At 43.5% G+C, this 12,500-nt stretch overlaps 1 protein-coding gene across 1 annotated transcript in view; it reads left to right on the forward strand.

The window, feature by feature from the left end:
* The window catches only part of rims1a (regulating synaptic membrane exocytosis 1a), a 101,990-nt gene that overhangs the window by 67,006 nt on the left and 22,484 nt on the right, over positions 1-12,500 (forward strand). Inside the window, exons 7-16 of the mRNA XM_076286428.1 lie at positions 1,040-1,080; positions 2,015-2,125; positions 2,750-2,849; positions 3,780-3,903; positions 5,336-5,382; positions 6,137-6,252; positions 7,879-8,009; positions 8,436-8,607; positions 10,045-10,198; positions 11,171-11,227. Of these exons, the coding sequence (XP_076142543.1) occupies positions 1,040-1,080; positions 2,015-2,125; positions 2,750-2,849; positions 3,780-3,903; positions 5,336-5,382; positions 6,137-6,252; positions 7,879-8,009; positions 8,436-8,607; positions 10,045-10,198; positions 11,171-11,227 (1,053 nt within the window). The remainder of the gene's footprint in view (positions 1-1,039; positions 1,081-2,014; positions 2,126-2,749; positions 2,850-3,779; positions 3,904-5,335; positions 5,383-6,136; positions 6,253-7,878; positions 8,010-8,435; positions 8,608-10,044; positions 10,199-11,170; positions 11,228-12,500) is intronic.

Here is a 12,500-nt window from a genome sequence, read left to right on the forward strand (position 1 = left end):
TTAAATGATGTTACGCCTAAAACAAACCTAGGAATACCTTGTTGCGCTATCCGCCCGACATTTGATAATTGGGTAACCCAATGTGGACTGGACATCCTACTAAATTTAAATAAGCTTTTGACTAGTGACCATGCGTTTTAGACCACGATAATAGGCCCCTCACTTTCTATGTATCCCCTCCCTCTTTCGATGAGTATGGGTCTGTTCTATGACACCAGTGCTGTGGGTCCCTGCTTTCCGGAAGCAAGCCATCCTCTCATGAAGCATACTGAATATAAATAGATACAACGTCATGATAAACACAGACCACAAATCTACAAGTGTAGCTATGTATGTGTAAATATATATGTAGAGCAAGGGGAACACGTGTAACTGTGTGTGTGTGTCTGTGTGTGTGTGTGTGTCTGTGTCTGTGTCTGTGTCTGTGTCTGTGTGTGTGTGTGTGTGTGTGTGTGTGTGTGTGTGTGTGTGTTTGTGTGTGTGTGCGCGTGCGTGCACTCGTGTATGTGGGTGTTGGTGTGCGGGTGTGGATGTGGGTGTGGCTGTGGGTATATACCTGCCTATGTCTAGGTGTCTCAGGCTTTGCATAAACACAGCAGTCAGGCAAAGAGGCCTGCCACAGCCTCCACCTCCATTTCCTCCACCAGCACCATCACTGCTCTGCCTCGTGGAGAGGGGCACACTTCAGTCTGCCAGCCTGCCAAGGGGTGGTCCGTCTCAGACCAGAGATGTTCAGTAAACTCTGGGATGTAGACCTGTAAACACAGCAGGCCTTCAGAGTGCCCAGGACCATGTGGTGTTAGGGGACAGCTTGTCAGATATGCATGTTGTGTATACACTTGCCTTCTTCAGACTATGCCTGTTTCTGGTACTAAGATGTCTCTCTGTGTGTGTGTGTGTGTGTGTGTGTGTGTGTGTGTGTGTGTGTGTGTGTGTGTGTGTGTGTGTGTGTGTGTGTGTGTGTGTGTGTGTGTGTGTGTGTGTGTGTGTGTGTGTGTGTGTGTGCTCGTGCTCTCTCTCTCTGTGCACTCTGTGGTAGGTGACTGGGAGTGCTACCCTCTGGATCCAGCCGCATGGCATGTAAGTGCCCAAGCATTTTCTTTGTACAGCAATATAGAGTGTTTGTGTGTGTGTGTGTGTGTGTGTGTGTGTGTGTGTGTGTGTGTGTGTGTGTGTGTGTGTGCACACACATAGCAGTGGTTCTCAAAGTGTGAGGCGGGCATAGAGACTAGAGACATGACAAGTGAAGCGTCATGAACAGGAGGACTTTTTTTTTGTCTTTCTTTTTTGACGGAAGACCATACAGTAGATTAAAAATAAAATAGCCACATACAAACATAAGAGTCATAAACAGAACGACATATGAATTAGAATAACATCTGATCCAGCGGAAATGTTTAAACGTGGAATCTAAATGCGAAAAAAAATATTTTAACATTACAGATGTGGTGGGTTGATGTGCTGGGTTGATGAGGTCAGGTGGGTCTTGAAAATTCCCTACCTCCAAAATGGGGAATTACAGAAAAAGTTTGAGAACCACTGACATATAGTAAGTGCACTGTATACTGGTCATTTAGAATGGAGATGTGTGTGTATATGTACTGTGTTATATGTTATATGTATATGTATATGTTTGTGTGTGTGTGTGTGTGTGTGTGTGTGTGTGTGTGTGTGTGTGTGTGTGTGTGTGTGTGTGTGTTTGTCAGAGTGAGACACAGATAGAGAAAGTCAAATAACCATTAAAATGCATGATGCTGTGATTAGATGCACCTCTCCCCTCCTCTCTCTCTTTATCTGTCTCTCTCACTCTATCTCTCCCCATCACTTTCTCTCTCCCTGTCTCCCTCCGCCTGTCTCTCTTACTCCCTCTTTCTCTCTCTCTCTCACTCTATCTCTCCCTATCACTCTCTTTCTCTCTCCCTCCGCCTGTCTCTCTTACTCCCTCTCTCTCTGTCTCTCTCTCTCGCTCTCTCTCTTTGATGGGATTAAATCTCAGAAGCCTCGCTCTCCTCAGCATCCGGTGACATGGCAGCCATCCAAGGAAGGTGATCATTTAATCGGCCGCATCACTCTGACCAAGAGGACAACCATGCCCAAAGAGGCCGGTGCCATGCTCGGGTTAAAGGTCAGCTACCCACCTCTGCTGACACTCCAATTACATCATGTTACGTTCAGACCCAGCCAATCACGTGTTCTTGTACTGGAAGCCAGCAAATCACAACCTGTTACACTAAAATGTGGCTATAGAGGTTTTTAAAAGCCCACTGGTGTTTGCTGATCTTGTTAACAGCATGCTACTTAGCGTTGTGAGTTTGTACTTTTTTAAAAAGACTATATGTGAAATGTGCTACGCTCACACTATGAATCACATAGTAGCATCATGCCGCTAGATTACAAATAATCAATTTCTTTCAGATTTGATGAGTGAATTTGATGAGAATCAAAACCTATAATTGTTTGTGTGTATGTGTGGGGGGGTATTTGTGTGTGTGTGTGTGTGTGTGTTTGTGTGTGTGTGTGTGTGTGTGTGTGTGTGTGTGTGTGTGTGTGTGTGTGTGTGTGTGTGTGTGTGTGTGTGTGTGTGTGTGTGAGCGTGTGTGTATGCATGCATGTGCATGTGAATGTGAATGTGCATATATATGCCTGTGTGTGTGTGCACGCATATTGTTGAGTGTGTGTGTGTGTGTGTGTGTGTGTGTGTGTGTGTGTGTGTGTGTGTGTGTGTGTGTGTGTGTGTGTATTTGTGTAGGTGGTCGGTGGAAAGATCACAGAGACGGGCCGACTCGGGGCTTTTATCACCAAAGTAAAGAAGGGCAGCCTGGCTGACGTGGTGGGCCATCTACGCGCAGGTGAGTCACACACCACACACACACACACTCTCACTCACACACACACACACTCACTTCTGTCCCCTGCCGTCAACATTCATGTCTTCCCTTTGAAGTGTGGTCATTAAGTGGTCCAGAGACCAGTAAGTTTAGACTTGGAGTGGGAGTGACTGAGGTAGGCGTATAGGCTGGTGAGTAGATTGGAATGGGTAACTAACTCAAGTCTCGCCTCATGTGGTCAACATAACATGTCTTGTCATGGCAGGAATTGTGTGCAGTGTGTGCAGTGATGTAACAGTATATTTGCACCATAATAAGCAATTGCCATAACAACACTACAACACTATGGCAGCCTAGCAACATATAGCATGAAATGGTATGGCATCTAAAGTCATGAAATCACGACAATTGATTGGGGGCAGCCGTGGCCTACTGGTTAGCGCTTCGGACTTGTAACCGGAGGGTTGCCGGTTCGAGCCCCAACCAGTAGGAACGGCTGAAGTGCCCTTGAGCAAGGCACCTAATCCCTGAGCGCTGCTGTAGCAGGCAGCTCACTGCGTCAGGATTAGTGTGTGCTTCACCTCACTTTGTGCTGAGTGTGTTTCACTAATTCACAGATTGGGATAAATGCAGAGACCAAATTTCCCTCGCGGGGTCAAAAGAGTATATATACTTATACTTATCAATGGACATCAAATGTCATGCTGAAGAATGGGTGAGCCTTGCAGTGGTATCACGCAGGGTTGGTCAGTGTGCAGTGTCTGATTTATGTTGTGTCTTATGCTCCTTGTTTGGTGGCATCTTTAAAAGGTAGGTGTGGTGGCCATGCCGGTTAGACTGTGTTCTGGACTCTCCCATCTCCCATATGTCATATGGTGCCATAAGTCTGAGTCAGTGTACAGTATACAGAACTCGTTATGTATGTTCAAGGTGCCACTCCTGTTTCCCTAGGTGATGAGGTGCTTCAGTGGAATGGAAAATCGTTGCCAGGAGCAACTAAGAAAGAAGTTTACAATATCATTTTGGACTCGCAGTCCGAGCCCCAGGTGGAGCTGGTGGTGTCCAGGCCCATTGGGTAAGTGAGCTGAGAGCTGCCCCAGCTTAAACTACAGCAAGTAAGCAGTGGTCATCGGAGTCAGCGAAACACAGAACTAGAGACTATAGATGGGTTATTTGTGTGAAGATTTCAAAGATATTAGATATAAGGCATGAGTTTGCATGACATTAATATTAAAATTAATATTTGTAAAAAAAAAAGAAAAAAGATTTACAATCATTATGCTGTGTTCATGATGTTAATAAATTATGCCTTTTGATCGTCAAAGATCCAACAACAAAATAAAAAGGTCTCTGTGAGATTTGCTTTAGTTTTGTTTTCTTTCTAACAGGTAATTTTGACAGGCATGAGCATAATGAAACCTGTGGCATGTTTATTTGTGTGTATATGAGGTTTGGTTTTTACCTTTGATAAAAAAAGATTTGTGTGTTGGTTTCTCTCCAAAACCTTGCGAAGGGTGCATAAAAGGCTTTAGTAAGTAGTGTTACTTTACTGCTAGAGGAACCTCTCATTGCTGCCCCCCCCCCCCTCCATGCTGCTCCCTGACCTCTGACCCTTAACCCCTGCACCATCCCTTTACAGTCCCGCTCCACATGTCTCCGCCTGTAGACCTCAGACTGGCCGACTGCAGTAACCGCCAATGACCGCTTAAAGCCATTTGGATTTAAAAGCTGGAGAATGCGATTGTGCCTGGTTATTATTATTATTATTATTATTATTATCACCATTTACTAACCACTGCCAGACCCATAATGTGGCCTTTCAATGAACTCCAAGTGCGGACGTTTGTCTTAAGTAGGCTAGCAAGTAGAGCATTTCTAATGGAATTGCTATGGTGGAGGCATGTAACTGTAAAGATTCATATAAAAAAGAGGAATGTTGCCTGGAATGATACAGATGGTTACTGCACAGAGTAGTGGACTGTAGGTTATGCCGTTTTCATGACAACAGACGATGCAAATCCCATTCGCCACTTTTCCTGTCTTCAAACCTACTATATTACTATATATCCAATGTATGATATAGCTTGTTTACCTGTAAGTGGGTGAGGGGTAGGCATGTGTGTGTGTGTGTGTATGTGTGTGTGTGTGTGTGTGTGTGTGTGTGTGTGTGTGTGTGTGAGAGAGAGAGAGAGAGATTGTGTGTGTGTGTGTGTGTGTGTGTGTGTGTGAGTGTGTGTGTGTGTGTGTGTGTGTGTGTGAGAGACAGTGAGAGAATGTGTGTGAGAGAGAGAGTGAGTGAAAGAGAGAGAGAGAGAATGTGTTGGTGTGTGTGTGTGTGTGTGTGTGTGTGTGTGTGTTTGTGAGAGAGAGAGAGAATGTGTGTGTGTGTGAGAGAGAGTGAGTGAGAGAGAGAAAGAGAATATGTGTGTGTGTGTGTGTGTGTTTTATGTAAAAGACTTCACTAAGAAATCCACAGTGCTGCTCACTGCCTGTCCTCTCTTTTTCAGTGACATACCAAGAATCCCAGAAACATCCCATCCTCCATTAGAATCTAGTAAGCATCATCTCTGGGGCTCTGTCCTAATCCCCAGGGTCTCTTTCATAACAACACACAACAAACACAACTCTCAGAAAGACATATCCCACAACAATAACTCTGTTTATCATTGAAATATGCTCAAAAATACATCTACTGTTGTTCACACTTGCTTAATTCGTATATGCATACCTGTATGTCATAGACAATTGACATATTAATTTCTTAGCTTCTGTGACTTCACAACATATACACTAACTACATACCGGTAATTGGTCCATATTTTAGCATGCTGTGGAATGCTGCAGGCAACCTCTGAAAGAAATATTTTACATATTTGTATTTTCTATGAGGTAATGATATATACTATGTCATCATGAATGCTGTATATTATCCAGCAGACACTTATGTGAAGGAACTTACAATATTGCTCCCGTAGTGTCGGTGTTGACAGCACCATTCTCATTCAGTCACAGGAGCAACCAAGAACTAACAAAGCCTGACCTGACATATCCACAAGATGTTTTGGACTAAATAATATTTAATGTTACACAACAATAATGTTGTATTTATAACAACCATGTGAAATAACATTATACATTTAATATAATGATCTTTGTTTGATTTTGGATTTCCAATTGGCCCTTATTAAGTCTCAGTTACTGATTTGTGTAGTGGAGGATCAGGTCGTCTATATGACTCTCTCTCTCTGTTGACTGATTGTCTGCTCGGATACTGACCGCACCTCCTGTTGCTCTTCCACACGCTCCAGCAGGTTCGAGCTCCTTCGAGTCCCAGAAGATGGAGCGGCCCGTCATCTCTATCCTCTCCCCGTCCAGCCCCGGAGGCCTGCGGGACGCCCCCCAGACCCTGCCCGGACAGCTCTCAGTAAGTCACCCGCGTCACAGAATACGCTCACGTGACCTGATATACAGTAGGTACCAGACCCTGCCCAGACAGCTCTCAGTAAGTCACCCACGTCACAGAATACGCTCAAGTCCCTGATATACGTACCCCTCCGTACACATGTTATATGGGTTAGATCCAATTTGTAAGACTCCCAAGACTACCCTAGTGTCATCTGATGTCTGTGGTCATTTGGTTAAAGGCTCATTTGATCATATCTAAAAAGGTGCCTCAGATGGCTTTTGTTAATATTAATGCAGCAAACCCTCAGTACACATATGATTTGGATTAGATCTGCTTTGTAATTTGGATTAGATCTGCTTTGTCAGGTCACGTCAGCCTGTGTCATAATGTAATTGTAAATGGTGAATGGTGAATGGTAAATGCATTGCATTTATATAACACTTTTCCACTCCTCCGTGCACTCAAAGCGCTTTACAATTTTATGCACATTCACCCATTCATACACACACTGATGGAGGAGGTAAGGCACCAACCTGCTCATTGGGAGCACTTTGGTGTTTAGTGTTTTGCTCAAAAACAGTTCAACAGGGTCAGGAGGAATCAGGCTCAAACGAGGAATCCCTCCAGTTACTGGACGACTCCTCTACCTCCTGAGCTACCTCCACTGCCGCCCATTGTGCAGAATTTTTATCATAGTATTATTCCTCCCACTAAATGCAAAAGCCTCCCAATGTGCCAAGACAGTCATACATCATGGATAAAATTATTGTAACCTTAGGTTTAGTTCTTTGAGCTCTGCGGTCAATAAAATCAAAGTCAGCTTAAAAAGGTGTCTCATATGTCTTTTCTTAGTAGCGTGTGCCAGCATACACAGCCTAGATGCCAACATGCATACATGTACATGTACCAACAGGATGAAGTTCAAATAGGTGTCAGAGAAGCAAGCAGTATAGTATAAGTATATATACAGTACTCTGAGGGAAATTTGGTCTCTGCATTTATCCCAATCCGTGAATTAGTAAAACACACTCGGCACACAGTGAACACACAGTGAGGTGAAGCACACACACTAATCCCAGCGCAGTGAGCTGCCTGCTACAGTGGCGCTCGAGGATTAGGTGCCTTGCTCAAGGGCTCTTCAGCCGTTCCTACTGGTCAGGGTTTGAACTGGCAACCCTCCGGTTACAAGTCCGAAGCGCTAACCAGTAGGCCACGGCTGTCCCACAAGAGGCAGCAAGATGATGGCAGCGGAATCCGTGCTTGCCATACACTAGAAACATTATATGAAAACTGATGCTATCTTTTACACCAGCAAATGAGTTTGGTTCCAAAACGATATATCTCCATTTTTAAAACCATTGAAAAGTCATGTCATTTAATTGTGTATAGATTAAGTAGATAAATCAAACAACAATACCCAATTACAGTTCTACTGAAATTACTTGGAAAACAAAATGTAAAAAAAATGATTTATGAAAAAATGATTTATGAAAATTCATTGAAATGGAGGATATACTGTAGCATTTTGGACCCAAACTCTTGGAATAGATATGCACCTGACTGGATGAGGATGCATGTGAAGTGGCTTAATATTTGAGGAGTGTGTGCTGTGTGATGATAGATTTTAAACTCTCGTCTCTGCAGATGAAGATGTGGTACGATAAGGTTGGACACCAGCTGATAGTCAACGTTCTCCAGGCCATCGATCTGCCGGCCAGGCTAGATGGTCGACCCAGGAACCCCTACGTCAAAATGTACTTCCTGCCCGATCGCAGGTACACAACATTTCCCGCACATTCCAGTCTAATGTCACTTAAATCACCCATTGCATTAATTCTATTTGGGCTATGGAGAGTAAGTGGAGATATGCTGGTATGCTGTATGTAAGAGCATTATATTCTTGCTGTATTACATGGTGTATTTAATAGTAATATGATAATATAAAAATATATTGTATTATTAAAATAATATCATCATTAAACAAATGTACAGTATTCACATCATAACATCAATACTGATTAAGTGTGAGACTAAATAACTGATAAACTGAAAAAAATACTGTTTATGGTTGGACACTTTATTTTAGTTCAGCACAGCTTCTTCTAGCATGCCATGGTCCCATTCACTGTTGCATGTACTGTACTATGTACTGTATGTGTAATGTTTATTTCTAATAAACATTGTGTGTGTGTGTGTTCCAGTGATAAGAGTAAAAGGAGAACGAAAACAGTGAAAAAGAGTCTGGAACCCAAGTGGAACCAGACGTTCCTATACTCTCACGTGCACCGGCGTGACTTCAGAGAACGTATGCTGGAGATCACCATATGGGACCAACCCAGAATTCAGGAGGAGGAGAGTGACTTCCTGGGAGAGGTGTGTGTATGTGTGTGTGTGTGTGTGTGTGTGTGTGTGTGTGTGTCTCTGTCTGTCTGTCTGTCTGTCTTCAATATATTTGTGTGTCAGAGTGTATGTGTGTGTGTGTGTGTGTGTGTGTGTGTGTGTATGTGTGTGTGTGTGTGTGTGTGTGTGTGTGTGTGTGTGTGTGTGTGTGTGTGTGTGTGTGTGTGTGTGTGTGTGTGTGTGTGTGTGTGTGTGTCTGTCTGTCTATCTGTCTGTCTGTGTGTGTGTGTCTTCAATATATTTGTGTGTCAGAGTGTATGTGCATGCTTGTATATGTGTGTGTGTGTGTGTCCCTATGCTCTGTTAAGCAATATATGAATGCAGTTACGAAGAAGTGTAATCTCTTCTCAAAACTCTCCCAAATATATAAGCGTTAAGCACATCACAGATGACACAGAACTTTAACCACACCGCCCCTCAGAGGAGCCTGCATCCCAAACTACATCACTAACTAAAACATAACTGTCCCTTCTCTAGGGCTCTCATATGGCTCATCTTCGCTGCCACTCTGTCTACTCTCAGACGCTGGCATTCTCCGTCCCCGGCGCTGTTATTTTTAAATCTATAAACACAGAGGCCCTGTTTTAGGTCAGCCCGTCCCGTGGATAAAGAGCACTCCAGAGCCAGGCCTGTGTCAAACAAACACCCGCCACCGCCACGGGACGAGTTATGGACGGAACTCAGGCGGGATTCAGGGGTGGCACACTCACTAGGCTGTGCGCTAGGCTAGGCCGATGGCGACTCACATGTAGGGCTTGTGTAACATTCCGTCTGGACCTCGTGCCAACCCCTATAAGGTTGCACTTGGGTGTGATTACATGACTAAACATGTAGGCGTACTCTCTATGTACTGTGGAGGAGGATGTTCCAGGTTTGTTAAATATATGTACACAGTATATATAATACGTACATACAGGGATGGATTACTGCACGGGCCTACCGGGCCCAGGCCCAGGGGCCCAAGGGGTCAGGGGGCCCTGAAGCCCAAGCCTTTGCATGGAATCATTGCCTCAATATCAACAAATCAGGATGTAGGCTATGAATCTGATTGAATTTAGTATTGGCCATCCCCAAAATGCACCAGAATACAGGAAATCACATCAAACAAATTAAAAAAATCACTAATTTACATCAAAATCAGATCTATTTGGAATTACATTTCCTATACGTTCGCCTTTTTGTGTATGTGTGTGTGTGTGTGTGTGTGTGTGTGTGTGTGTGTGTGTGTGTGTGTGTGTGTGTGTGTGTGTGTGTGTAAATGCTGAATGATTTGGAGCATCATGGTGTCTTCCCGCTAATGGATGCGAACTCAATGGCCGTTTACGGGTAATAGATAGCTGTGATGGCTTCTATGTGAGGGGTGTGTGTGTGTGTGTGTGTGTGTGTGTGCTAACATGTGTGCTGCTGCAGATCCTGATCGAGCTGGAGACGGCCCTGCTGGACGACAAGCCCCACTCGTACAAGCTGCAGACGCATGACGTCTCGTCCATCCCCCTGCCCAACCCCTCGCCATACCTCCCGCGCAGACACCCTCACCCCGACTCGCCCGCCAAGAGGCTACAACGTAAGTCTGTGTGTGAAGAGAAAGGGAGAGAGAGAGAAAGAGATGGAGAAAGAATGAGAGAGAGTCTGTGTGTGGAGAGAGAGAGAGAGAGAGATGGAGAAAGAGAGAGAGAAACAGGGAGATGGAGAGAGAGAGATGAAGAAAGAGTGAGAGAGAGAGTTTCATTAGTACTGCACCCTACTAAATGTTAATTGAAGTCAATACCTAATACTTCATACCTATAGCTTTGGCAGTAAAGCATAATTTCCTTTGATTTGAGAGAGAGAGAGAGAGAGAGAGAGAGAGAGAAAGAGACTGTCGTTGTTCTCTGTTTATTTTAAAGTGGTATGCTACACCTGCTTGTGTCATGTAGATATTTGTTATTATATGTTTGCCATAGTCCAGCACACATAAAGTGTTATTTCAGTAATCTTATGGGCATTGGGCTGCTGACTGTAGGAATTTGAAGGCATAAAAAATACATGTTATTTCCTGTTTCCAAGTTAATGTAATACTGTATACGCACTGAGGGCCTCTTATCTTTATAGAAGTAGAGATAGGCTGCACAGTTTTACACAAGATGGAACCACATACTGTACAGTATGTACCACTGGTGCCTCAGTAATTGTTAGAATATACAGTATTCTAGTAAAATCATTGACGTAATGTAAATAAATGTAGATATTGTAGATATTAAGACATGTAGATAAATAAATGTTCTCATGTATATGATTTCCTTAGCAGTTTTTCATGAATCAAATGACCTATCTTATTGTGGGCCTATATGGGTGGGTTATGGGTATAGCTATCTCATTGTGGGTCTATATGGGCTTTTCATTTGTGTCTGTCTAAATGTGTTTCAATGCATATGCTGTCCTCATATTTTCCAACGGTTCCACTCACCCTCTTTATACTGTATGTGTGCCATGTGTTGTGTGTTAATTGTTGTGTGTGTGTCTGTGTGTCTGTATGTGTTTATCCATCACAACGCAGGATCTCAACGCATCACAGAAACTGATTATGATGATGCTATTGGCGTAGTGGCCACAGGTGGGTGGGGGGCATGGCAACAGTTACTGTGACGATGCATCTGCATCTGTGCTTCACACTTGTAGACATCTATCCCAACGGGGGGAGGGGGGGGGGGGGTAGGTGGTGACACGACAACCAGCCCTCAGCACTCATGAAGGTCTCCCTTGTTGTCGTGGAGACAGTGGCGTGAATCCTCGGTGCTGATCGTGAGGAGCACACCACCAACACAGAGGCCATTTTTGTCCACTACGTCATACCGTGACATTCACACAGACAAGCACTGACTTTTACACTGTCTATGGGAGGTTCAAGACAACACAATCCTCACGCACATGTTTACAGTAATTTCCTGTGTATTAGCCACATTGTGTATAAACCGAAGGACAGTGTTTTATGCAAGTTCAAAGAAACAAAACCATATTAATACCATATATACTGCCCCTGCGTATCAACCTCATAGCTGAAGAAATGTTGTATATTATATATGTATATATATACATATTATATATGTATAAGCCGTGGCTAATAGTTGGGAAATTATGGTTGGGTTGAGTGGGCCTAATTTACGGGAGTCCCTAATGTTCCTAACAGTCCCTAATGTAAAGCAAGTGGTCCCGTTGTTTATGGCTACTGAGGATTCACGCCAAAAGTCTTCTGACGGTCCCTCTGCACTACTGGTGAGTGTAGGGCCTGATGAACTCCATGTACACGGCTGGTTGTGCATGACGGAAGACAAGCAGAAAGAGACGGAGAAGATAAGATGGGGTGGTGGACATAGTTCTCTTTCTGATGTGATCTTTCGTTATTTCTTTTTATCTGACGCAAACCCGTTTGTTTTATTTCTTACTTTTACCTGTAACCTTTTTGTATTTCTCTCTATGCATGGTAGATTAATGAACAGGTGTAGATGCTCAGCTCTCGATTTTATTCGATTTTTTTTCAAAATCAGATTATCTCAGTGAGTCTAAATCTCCAGTGTCATTCAGGAGGTCGTTGACATCAACTGATTACAGTAATAAAATGTACACAGGAAGCCTGTAGACTTGTACAAAATAATCAGTCAACAATAGCTCCTCGTCATGGCATGAAAAATAGTTGAAACTACCATTTCAGTAATCTGCCCAATAGTCCCTGTTGCTTGGTACAATGGTCCTTATCAACTATGTCAGACCACAATTTATCATTTATCCATGACTTTGAACCATTTTTAACATGATCAGTCTGGGATATGTTTGAGATTTTGAAAAAAAGAGGAGAGCTGGTGTCTTTATTATTTGTACTGTAGTCTAGC

This window comes from Alosa pseudoharengus, unplaced genomic scaffold, assembly GCF_046254945.1.
Source record: "Alosa pseudoharengus isolate Yale_2024_CS ecotype anadromous, Long Island Sound unplaced genomic scaffold, YU_APseudo_1.1 YU_APseudo_1.1_scf_15, whole genome shotgun sequence".
NCBI lineage: Eukaryota > Metazoa > Chordata > Actinopteri > Clupeiformes > Clupeidae > Alosa > Alosa pseudoharengus.